The following is a 12,551-nucleotide window of genomic DNA, read 5'->3' on the forward strand; positions in this document are numbered from 1 at the left end:
ATTTACATGCTGGTGAACAGGTCTGCCTAATAAAGTGGTTATATAAAATATATAGGCGCCGAAATATACAGTGCCCTCCATAATGTTTGGGACAAAGACCCATCATTTATTTATTTGCCTCTACTCCACAATTCGAGATTTGTAATAAAAAAACATTACATGTGGATAAAGTGCACATTGTCTGATTTTAATAAAGGGCATTTTTATACATTTTGGTTTCACCACGTATAAGCAGTACAGCAGTGTTTATATATAGTCCCCCCCCCCATTTCAGGGCAACATCCTGTTTGGGACACAGCAATGTTATGTCAGTGAAAGTAGTCATGTTTAGTATTTTGTTGAATGTCCTTCTGTGCAATGACTGCTTGAAGTCTGTGATTCATGGACATCACCAATTGCAGGGTGTCTTCTCTGGTGATGCTCTGCCAGGCCTGTATTTAATCAATTTTTAGCATACGTTTGTCTGGGGGGCTGGTCCCTTTAAGTTTTTTCTTCAGCATATGAAAGGCATACTCAATTGGGTTCAGATCAGGTGATTGACTGGGCCACTTTTTAGCTAACAGCAGAATGGGATCATTGTCTTGCAGTAGAATGAACCACCAGCCAATGAGTTTTGAGGCATTCACTTGAACTTGAACAGATAGGATGTAGGCGTCCCCTTTCCCCAGGGTTCAGTCCTTGGCCCCCTTCTTTTCTCCCTTTATACTAAATCCCTTGGCCCTGTTATTACTGCTCATGGTCTTACTACTGGTATGCTCATGACACACAACTCTTTTTCTCCCTCTCGCACAGGTTTCAGTCGGCATCTCTGCTTGCCTGCGTGACATCCTGAACTATATGGACAGCCACTATGCTCAGACTTTTATTTTGACATCCGAAGTCATTGCAGTCACAGGAAGTAAAAACTACTCGCTTAGTGTTGTGAAAATATAAGCTCCGTGAAGTTGGCAACAATTAGACTTCCTGTACAGAAGTTCCGGTTTCAACTTCCTGTGATTTTCCGTCAAAATAAGAGCTGCTGAGTAACGTTAAATAATGAGAACATAGTTACCGCGTTTTCTGCGCTTCCTCACATAATTACCATTGTTTAAATTCATTGCTGATACAACTTATAAAAGTCAGCAAGCAACTAGCTTGCTATTTGACTAGATAATGTAGGCCAAGCATAAATAGCTTGACACTGTCGGTTCAAAACAGCTCATTTGCATACCGGCTTACTGTTTGAAAATAATGTTGCCAAATATGAAGGGGCATACATTAAATCTATGTATAATATCTATAAAATTATACATTTATTATCTAAAATCATGTTCCGAGCAATTGTTGCTGTATTTACAGTGTGGTAAGGGCATGCAATGCCATTGACTGTCAATTCACGACCAGCTCATTTGCATAGCCCATAACAGTGCATAGCCCATTTACAGTGTGGTAAGGGCATGCAATGCCATTGACTGTCAATTCACGACCAGCTCATTTGCATAGCCCATAACAGTGCATAGCCCATTTACAGTGTGGTAAGGGCATGCAATGCCATTGACTGTCAATTCACGACCAGCTCATTTGCATAGCCCATAACATAAAAACTGTTTGCCACCTGTTGTTGCTGTCTGTCAGGTGTGGTATGGGCATGCATTGCCATAGACTGTCAGTTGCCACCCAACTGATTTGCATAGCTGATAACTCAAAAACTATAAATTGTTACCAAATGAAAGGGGTTATACATTTACTCTATATACCCATATCTTTAATATTCTACAGTCCTTTCTGTGAAATCCTGTTCTGAGCAATTGTTGCTGTGTTTCTAGTGTGGGGTGGCCATACGTTGCTATTGACTGACTATTATGAATGCCTACCCTGCACCTGACACACAGCAACAATTGCTGGGAACAGGATTTCACAGAAAGGACTATAGAATATTAAAGATATGGGTCCAGCTAACAAATGTATACCCCCTTTCATTTTGAAACAATTAATAGTTTTTGAGTTATCAGCTATGCAAATGAGTTGGGTGGCAACTGACAGTCTATGGCAATGCATGCCCATACCACACCTGACAGACAGCAACAACAGGTGGCAAACAGTTTTTATTGAAATTTGTGCACAATTTTATATTCTCTGCAAATACATCACAATCATATCCAACTGTATTAATTTAACAATTACAATTGACAAAATTACAGTTCATACATAATTTTATTCACCGAACTTTTATTTTGATAAATGCGAACCGGAAGTCTCCAATTGTGGCCAGCAACATTTGCCAACTTCACGGAGCTGAAAATATAAATATCTGTTGCTTTAGTTAGCAAGTCGGCATTTACTACATCGCATTTTCATCTTGAAAATTCAGGTTAAAGTGAACTTCTATATTGTCGTCGTCAAATGAAGGATCGTGGTTTGGTGCTAGCTAAACAAGGTGCCTAGCTGGTAACTGGCTGCACTGTGTAAACCACGCTATTACTTTTGCCCTTCAGAGCACAGAACAGTAGTGTGCTTCAGACAGACCGTCTTCCGTAGGCCGGCATTCGCTAGTTCTTTTGTAGCTCATTTGTTCTCAGTTTTACTCAGATGATCCCGTTATTTATCTGGTAAGTTTGCACGTCTTGCCAGCTGTAAGTTGGTTAAACAGAAAATCGCTTCTGTGAAGCGAATGAACGACTGAAAATAAGTGTTGGCTAACTGGTTACAAAGTGGCTAAAAGTCTTGATGCAGTTCAGAAAAACGCAAATGTCATGTCAATCTGTAAAAATTGTTCAGTTAACGTCGGAAAATTGTTATGCTGATGTTGCTCTGAGTAGGCCAGCTGCTAAGCTATCCAGACCTGCTGTCATTACTGTATGAGGTCGATTTGGTTTCTATTGATTAATCTGTAAAAAAGCCATATGCAGATGTACTTACCTGTGGATATTTAATTCATAAAATATATACTGCAGTGAACTGGCTGAGAGAATCAAAACCTATACCGACCTATAAAGAAATTAAGGAACCCGCCTTCTCCTCCATAAAACAGCTGTACACATGGCCTTTTTTGACACTGCAGTCTAAATGTTTCACGGCTAAACGTGAGCATTCAAACAGATCTTATTGTGTGCAGGTAGTTATTCTTCCGTTCATATTGTGCCCACTGCAGAGGATTGCATACTCATTCTATTACATTGTCATTGCCGCTAAGTGAGCTCCCTCAGTGAAAGTCAACATGGGTGCTGAGGACGGAATGGGCTGGGGAGGTAGCAGTATCCTTCACTGCTTTAGTGTGCAGTTTGATGACTTTTGAGGAAAGCTGGGACAGAAAGAATCTGTTCTCTTAGTTTGTCAACAATTTGAAACTGCTGATAGTTACCGATGGTAGGATCACGTGTGTTTCTTTCAGTATTATTGGAGAGGTAGGACCTTAACTCAGGATGCACCCAGACCTTTCTCCACATTTGCACACGGATGAATGCAATGAGCTGATCACGCAACTGAAGCAATGTCACACGGAGGTAAGGAATGTTTCCGTCTGTTAGTATACATTGTTGATCGCAGAATAAATGCATTAGTTATGACAGTAGGGACATTTGGACGCATTGTTATTGGCAGGGATCACACACAACATGCTTACAGATACAGTCTTATTGTAGAGTTTTAAGTACCAAATGGGAATGCAAAGGATCTAATTGAATTAGGTAGCATAAGGTTTTTCTTTTTTGACAATGTTAATACAATTATTTGAGTTTAAAATTTAAAAACGAATGTACTCATCAAGCAGCAATATTTTAACATGGATGCATTCAGCTTCTGGTGTTTTTTCAATAACTTTCTTTACTATGAATGATTTGACACTGGATACATTTCAATTCCTGAACTGTACACAGAATAATCCCATAAATGTAGTTTTTCTTGTGTATGGATCCAGTTATAAAATGGTATTCACTTTAACCTGCATCCTCTCTGACTCGCACCACTGCACACCTTGCAGTTTTAGAGTCCTAACAGACACACATAACATTGATACCTGCACCCTGTTGTCATTTGCCTATACACGAGTGTCGTCACAATATAGGGGTTACACAATTACATCATTGTAGGCTATACATGCCAGATGCCTGTCCACGCTTACCCAGATATAGGGATTAGTATAGAGCCATACTATTGGCGGACATTTGCAGTTTTTTATGTTTAACTGTAAGAACAGTTAAACTATTAGTCTTCCAGTAATACATGGTAATACATGGTAAGATGACACGCATTTCCTTTGCCTCTCAGATACTTCCGCTTTTTGGTATATTTTGGTATATTTCAAACATTTGATCACACAGGTGTGATTAGTTGTCATCGGTAGGAATTTTACAGTATCACTATGACAATATAAACTCTCATAATGCTGAGCATAGGGTACATTTGATAAACAAAGTGAACATTATTCAGTATTTATTTATTTTTTGCTCGTATTATTTGAGTGCCAATAATTCCCGAGGGCACTGTTTGCAAATTTGCTGGGAGTTTTGCACTTGGAAGTTGCTGCTGCTGTCTGTGGTGTGTAAAGAGCATAGTTATGCTTTGAGGAGTTTTATGACATCTCTTCTCGTTCATTGTCATCTTCCATTCATATTTGCAGCACAATGTCCTCAGGTTCTTTGGGACTTGTAACGATATTGACCGAGCCATGCGACTGTGCCTGAAGAAAGAGGTGAGCTTTCTAGAATGTTCTTTAAAAAAAAAAAAAAAAAAAAACTCTTAGTAATGTCTCACCCACACCAGATCATTATTTGCGGATGCGAGTTCTGTAAATACATGGATTTGGATGAGTGCCACCGGCACCGATTGTCAGATTTTGGATAAGTGAAGGAAAAGGAAAAATCTTGTTGCATGTTTGACAGCCAATCCAAAAACTTTGCTTAATGGTCGCTTTTAGAATGGATTGGCATGGGCAGCATGTCGCATCACACACATAAGTCATGAATATTCATTATTTCACACATCGCTCTGCTGCCAAAGTGAAGCTGATTCAATGAATAACCTTTTTTCTGTGCTCAGAATATGGAAATGATGGAGTATGGCAGTGCATATAAACTTGCGCACCAATTTTCTCCCAAATTCGGAATGCCCAAATCTGCTGTTCTCCTCTAAAGCACGTTACAGCATGTCACCAGCTGCTGCTTTTCACAGCACAGCACACAGGCCAAGGCGCTACCGCTAATGAGGGCCATCAACAACAGTTGGCATTGCACGGCTGGGATCTTCTTGGCCCATCCCTGCACATTAGTGCCTTAACCGGTTGAGTCACCCAGCAAGCCCCCAGTGGCACTTTTAGAAAGGGTGGCAGCATTAAGCGCGGAGTCCAGGTAAAATTTCCACAAAAAACGTCACTCTACAACTGGCTGTTTTGGTCACCCCCCCTACATCTATGCCTTGCATTTCCAAAAAAACCTTGGTCCCCAGGTAATTACTGCAAGTGAGAATTGAGGTACTAGTTGTCCTATTGGTAAATAAAGATTAAATATGTGGTTGTCTGCATGGCTCTAGCTGTGCTGTTGATGACAGTGACTCTGCTGTGCAGTGAGGTGAATGTAACCTCTGTCCGTCTGTCCTGCAGTACAAGGTGAGAAGGCAGCGGAGCTGGGAGCACGCACAGGAGATGAGGCAGAGGATAAAAGAGGGCCCCAAGGATCAGGACTGAGCCGCATTCAGATCGACAGGACTTCAAGCACCAGAGGGTGCTCATGGGCACTCACAGAAGAGCTTACCTTGATTTTAAACGATTCCTTTAATCTGAGGATCTGATCATTAAACTATGAAAAAATCAAGTTTTGAAGACTCTGGACTTCATGCTGCAGTGAGCCATGTTGAGTTCTGGCAGATCACAGTGAATGGACGAGGCAACTTTCCCACTTTCCTGGTGTGTTTAGGAAATTCATAATTTAAATGAATGGGGTGGAAAAAAAAGAAGAAATAAAATGAAGATGCCCTCTTCACATTGTTCTTGATTTAATCAGGAATATATGATAAACATGAACATGCAACACCATGTCTTCCGTTAACCCCATGAGTCACAGGTTGGAGTGGGTTTATTTATTTATTTTTCCACAGTGACATTTTCAATCAATATGGTCACGTGATGTACAATTTAAAAGAGTTAAAACCCACGGTTCTATATGTATAAACTATTTTACGATACCTTTGCAGTGCATGTGGGGGGGAGGGGACATGCACAGATTACATGAATCGGGTAAATTTGGTATTTCTTTCATGGCAAGGGTCCAGCGAACCCTTTTTTACATTTTGCCTTTGCGTACTTGTGTAAAAGTACTTTTTTGTAGGCTCTCCGGAACACGATCAGCCTAGCTATAATGTTCTCTGACCAGTACCGGTAAAGCAGTCACATCGTATAGCCAACGTCCCTCTCCGTGCGTAAAAACTAGTGTAACTTCTGCTCAGCATACAACCGGCTAGGAGTACGGTATAAAATGGAGGACCAAGTAACATTTCAGCATATGAAACTAAGCTTCCAACAGTGTGTTGGGCTGGCATAAAATAAAATTTTTTCACCTGCATAAACAAACCGTAAGTTTTTCAGGAGGCAAGCTGAGACTATTATGCACTGGCAAAAACAGTTCTTGAGACTTAATGCCTATAAAGGTTGATGTTTTACAACAAAAAATTATTAGTCTAAGTAGAAGACTCTGCCTTTGGAGGCCTTGGAAGAAATGGTGAGCATCTAATTACATCCCCAAAGTATTTTATTATTATTCAGTGTACTAATAAAAAGGTGCAGGCTTCCTTTTGAATAATAAATGGCATGTGAAATTGTGGGATCTTTGATTTGTTAATGGGGTTTGGGTATTTAATAACTTCAATCAATGGACCTCAAGCAATATATTAGTATACTAGATGTTATTATTGTACTTTTTTTTCCTTCCGGACCTGCCAGAGCGGAGAGCAAGGAGAGGGAGGTTGAGAGGGATAAGTAGGGGGAGGGTGACCAGCAGGGGTCCTGTCTGCCACCAACCACCCTGTCTGCCACCAACGATCATTCCATGGTCAAATGTGACTTAGATCACATTTTTTCCCCATTCTGATGGTTGATGTGAACATTAACTGAAGCTCCCGACCCGTATCTACATGATTGTATGCATTGGACTGCGGCCACACAATTGGCTGATTAGATAATCGCATGAATAAGTAAAAATGTTCAAAATAAAGTGATCGGTGACTGTATATTGTCTTAAACCTCACTACACCTATAATATCATTTACTTACCATGTGTCCTTTTGGAGTCCCCAAATGGCCTATTTGTTAAGCTGCCTAGACATTGCTTAGAAATATTTTTGGTGATCTGCCTGACTCTTAAATTTGTCTGACTCCTGGAAAAGAAACCCCCAAAGTTTACTTTTCAGAAGAGACCAGGATTATTCCTTCAGTCAAAAGGGTTCAAGAATAGTAACCATTTTATTTTGGGCATGTCATACTCAAACTTCTGTTAAGAAAAGGGGGCGATACTTAAAGGGTTACTTGACCGTATTTTGTGGTAAATTTCTTGGATTTTGAATGAAACGTTGAAAGTGGCTGTTACTGTGGTTGTGTGGTTACTGTGTGTGAAATAAAGATAAATCTGCAGTGGCCTTGTTTTCCTGGGGAGGGTGATTACTGCTAGCTTACTGAAGTGACGCTCTATCTGCTGACCAGGAACAGGGCTAAGCACCCTCACTGTGTGGTGTTAGCTATCCTGTAGTGCGCATAGCAGTAACAATCAAGAATAACATACAGTAACTGCCCATTCCAAACAGGAATGGATTAAAAGGACAATATCTTGTCAACAGTTCAGTTACATGTGTTTTTCAGTGCTGAACTTTCTGGGAAATGTATTTTGAGAAACAAGATTTAAGAAGTTGGCAATGTTTGTATTATACAACAAAACTCAAATGAAGAACGATTGAATTGTTCCTGCTGAGCAGAGTCCAATAACCCCAGAATCCTATACATGTCTTCCATTATCTGTAATGAACAATGAAATTAAATTGTGATTTCATGCTGGGCCTGTTCTTGTTGACTGCAGCTACGCAGATGGCTAGCCTCTGCTCCTAATTTTCCTGTGGTACAATCTCTTCTTGTTTTGGTACACAGCCTGCCTGCCTCATTTCCCATGAGGACCAAAATCAGGACCCTTTTTGCCTTCAGTAAGAATTTGGGTGCACATTACAATCTTCATATTCCAAGATAATCATATTATTGCCTTGAGAGCAAATGAATGCATAACTCATAAGAAAGGCATATATAGAGTATTATACAGCATACAAAATAAGTTGGCCTAGTGCAGGAATGTATATCTCAAATACAAGCAATTGTAATTTTAAAAATGTTTTTGCACAAAAATGCTTCCGAATCAACTTCCATTTGTTTGTTCTGGAGACCAAAGGACCTCATGTTTAAAATGTTTAATTCATTCCAAAACACTGGGCCTTGCAATGCTCCAAGACTAAAAATCAGTTGTGCATTCAAAGGTTACAGCATTTGAACAATGCATTAACCTTTCTCAGTTCTGAAGGTTATTAAAAGGGTATGTATCATGATTAAGGTGCAGATTTACAGGGAAAATATTTGTGCACAAAATGTATACAACACAAAAAAATTAATAATCTTTTCTAACTTGGCAGTGACTTCAGTCTCCACTTTCAACTAAAATGTTTTTTCAACTTACTGTAAAATGTAGGTGAAATACCATGGTGTGTAATTTAATTTAGTTGAAAATAATTTATGTATGGTTTGTAGTCCCGCAGACTTGAACAGAGTAATGAACAGAGCTGACAATGGCATACTGTCCAACAATGCAACTTATTTTGACCAATCAGAATTGGGAAACCATTCAGTCAGCCAAGGACTGTTCCTGACTACACACAGTAACACATGGGCCAGAGAAGTCAGTTGTGACTATTCCTGACTTCACACAGTAACACACAGGCCAGAAGAGTCAGTCATGACTATTCCTGACTACACACAGTAACACACGGCCAGAGGAGTCAGTCATGACTATTCCTGACTACACACAGTAACACACGGCCAGAGGAGTCAGTCATGACTATTCCTGACTACACACAGTGACACATGGCCAGAGGAGTCAGTCATGACTATTCCTGACTTCCCACAGTAACACAAGGGCCAGAGGAGTCGGTCATGACTATTCCTGACTTCACACAGTAACACACGGCAATAGAGAAAACCTTAGCGGGAGAAAGAAAAAGCAAAACTGTTGAATCAATTTCATAGTTTATTGAAAGAAGCTTTCCCCCTCCACTATACATAGATATATAAATAATGCATCTCATTGACACACATGAAAAATATGACTTCTAAGGCACCAAGAAATGTGTTCCTAAATTAGATACAGGAGCATTGACGACACATGACTTAGAAACTAAAAATCTGAGGAGCTTTAGCAAAGTTGGGCAATTGAGAGAAGTCCATTTCACTTAACAGTGCAACCAAATCATACAAATATAGGGTCATTACGCATCAGTGCCCTCTACAAACGGCACCCTTGATAAAGATGAGCAACAACAGCTGCATAAACATGACAAAGATAATGAGACAGTGTCTAATGTGATTGGTGGACATATTGAGGAAGGGGATCTTATCCATACAAGATCCTTCAGATCCTTTGATATTTGCTTATGGGCTGCCCTCTTCTTTTCCTGATTTTTAAATTCTAGCCAGAAATCTATGATTGGGTTCAGGAAATTGAGATGGCCATTGTAATAATTTAGTGGTCATTTAATCATTTCTTGGGTGATCTTGAGGTATGTTTTGGATGATGCCATATATTCTTATTTCACACACATAGAATAAATATTGGCTTAACTGCACTTCTCACAAAAAATAATCAATTATTTTAACCCATTGCACCGAAAAGGAAAGGGCTGATTTAAAAATGTTTTTATACTTATAAATAGGAAAGAAAATCTCTACCCTCCAGTGATATATTATTTTCAGTGTGTGCATTTCAGTATTTCACAATATTTCATATTCTTTCCAGGATGTAGTCAGTAATGTGCTGGCTTATGGAAATACTTCATTTGCTGAGATTTAAGTTTAACATGCTTTGTACAGTAAATAAAATAGACAAAGTGTCTTTTGCATCATAATTATTGAAACGTTTGTATTAAGTCTTAAACTTCTGGACACATGAGGAAATTAATGTGCAGTAATTAAATATAAGAGTAATTCCTTTTCTTTCACAAAATATTATATAACAGACATCGGCAGGAATTGAATAAATGAGTGAATACATTTCACTCTTATAATATTTACATATTTTCCATAAAGCTGCTAGAAATTTTAATCACCAAAAAAATCTACTATTAATTAATTCTGGGAATTTAACTAGTTTAATTAAATCCATTAAACAAATGCTGTACAGTGATAGACAGATTAAGATACCACTTTCAACCAAATGCTTCAAGGGCACCATGAACTCTATTGTGGTCAGTACTTCACTTTTCAATTATAATTCACCATGACATTTGCAATCCGACTGGAACTATGACACAACATTTTTTATGTTGGTAATGTTGTTTTGACTCTGTACTCCAGATCTAAATAATAATGTGAGGTTAAAGTGCAGACTGTGAGCTTTAATTCAACTAAAATTGCAGACTTGTGGACTAGTTAGTATGTAAATCAAGTGCAGAAGTTAACAGTCATGTGATCAAGTGCGTCCCAAACTCAACTACAAAAACTGGCAAGCATGCATTGAATTCACCGGAAGTTCTCTTGTTGTACTTGGGAGGACCGAAAATTCTAGTCTACTTTGGAGCAAACTTCCCATTCCCAGTAGCCATTGCTTTTTCAGGGCCCACAGCAAAGAAAAAAATTGAATTTTAAATACGCAATCAACTATAAAGGAATGTAAGCTATCTAGCTAAAAATACAATGCTGCAGCTAATGTTGGCACAGAATTTGAGACACTGCCCCCATTCTAGGGGAGCAAAAATAATTGGGCAATTTCCTGCTTGCTTTTTCTTGGCCAGCTGTTTATGTTGGCATCATTAATTAATGTACAATAAAACTAACAAAGGGTATCGAGGTGATTGCAGGTGTGAAATTTGCATTTGGAGTCTGGTGCTGTTGTCTCTGAACATGAGGACCAAAATGAGTGTCACTGCCAGTAATGCAAGGCATCATGAATGTGAAAAATCTGAATATATTGATCAGAGACAGAGCTAAAACAGTGTGTGTGTATTTCATACATTGTTAGGAAGCAAGGACACACTGGCAGACCAAGAACAATCATCCGGATGCATAGATGTGTCTACACAGGAAGACTACCATAAAGAGAAGACTCCACCAGCATAACCTTAGACGGTTCACTGCAAGATGCAAACCACTGGTAAGCCTCAAGAACAGAATGGCCAGGTTAGAGTTTTGAGTTATGGACAGATGAGATAAGTATTAACCTGTACCAAAGTGCAAGTGTGCAGAAAGAAAGGAACTGCTCATGATCCAAAGCACCCCCCTCATCTGTGAAATGTATGTATGGCCACTACTGGAACTGGTTCATTGCTTTTTACTGAGGATGTGACTGCTGACGGCAGCAGCAGGATGAATTCTGAAGTGTACAGAAACATCTTATCTGCCTATTTCCAGCCAAATGACTCAAAACTCACTGGACAGCATTTTACCTTGCAGCAGGACACACACATCGCGACAGCAACCAAGGCATTTTGTGGAATGTTCTAGACTAGCCAATCCAATCACCCAACCTGAATGGAATTGAACATGCATTGCTAATTCCTACACAGATCACCTGATATGGAAGTAAATATCTTCAATTTAAAGCCGACAGTCTGCACTGTAACCCACTGTATAACCTCTAACCTATTACCTTTTCATTTCAAATCCAATGTGCTGGAGTACAAAGCCAAAACAAAAACAAAACAAATATCACTGTCCCCCTTCTGCATTTAACTGAATACCATTAATCACATTAGAATAGTCAATCAACAACTGAACCCCAGAGAAACTGTTTAGTTGGTTATGCAAATAATACATGTGTATTGCCCTTGTAAGTCATGTGTACTTTTCTATAAAAATGAAAGGTTTCCTAATGAAAATGTACACAACATTTTCAAATGTATATATAGCATATAATTATATAAATTACTTTTACCCAGTATGTGTGGGGTTAATTTATACTGGAAGCTACTTGTCTGAGTAATGGATTTTTTGCAATGCTAGTCAAAAGGGATTTAATTTAACATCATCAAGTATCAATTTGATGGCCAAGCTCATTAAATAAGAAAAACAAACAAAGGAATACAATTCCATCATATGTGTTCAAATCAAATAAAAATAAAAGGTGAACGCATTTTTATACTTAAATGATTTTTGTAAAGAGAAAATGTATGGCACTATAAGCTCCTTAGGAATAAGTGGACATTAATTTTGCATTAAATAAATACATTGTGCAAGGTTTCAAACATTGCTCACTATGGCAATACAAAAAGCCATACCCTGAAAATATGATTTGACAGGCAACTCATTTATCTACAATAGAATATTTACAAGCATAATTACA

The 12,551-nt window shown here is 38.8% G+C and overlaps 1 protein-coding gene across 2 annotated transcripts; it reads left to right on the forward strand.

Moving 5' to 3' along the window:
• The first annotated feature begins 2,233 nt into the window (after positions 1-2,233).
• cmc2 (C-x(9)-C motif containing 2) lies at positions 2,234-7,597 on the forward strand. Of its 2 annotated transcripts, XM_061246147.1 has the most exons (5): positions 2,234-2,588; positions 3,131-3,233; positions 3,412-3,482; positions 4,598-4,669; positions 5,576-7,597. In XM_061246147.1, the coding sequence occupies exons 2-5, from the start codon at positions 3,197-3,199 to the stop codon at positions 5,657-5,659; spliced, it is 264 nt and encodes an 87-aa protein (XP_061102131.1). In that variant the 5' UTR covers positions 2,234-2,588; positions 3,131-3,196; the 3' UTR covers positions 5,660-7,597. The 2 variants fall into 2 exon arrangements, with proteins under 2 accessions (XP_061102131.1, XP_061102132.1); XM_061246148.1 differs by lacking the exon at positions 3,131-3,233 and having other exon boundaries at positions 3,371-3,482.
• Positions 7,598-12,551: the final 4,954 nt, after the last annotated feature.

Source organism: Conger conger, chromosome 6 (assembly GCF_963514075.1).
Source record: "Conger conger chromosome 6, fConCon1.1, whole genome shotgun sequence".
NCBI lineage: Eukaryota > Metazoa > Chordata > Actinopteri > Anguilliformes > Congridae > Conger > Conger conger.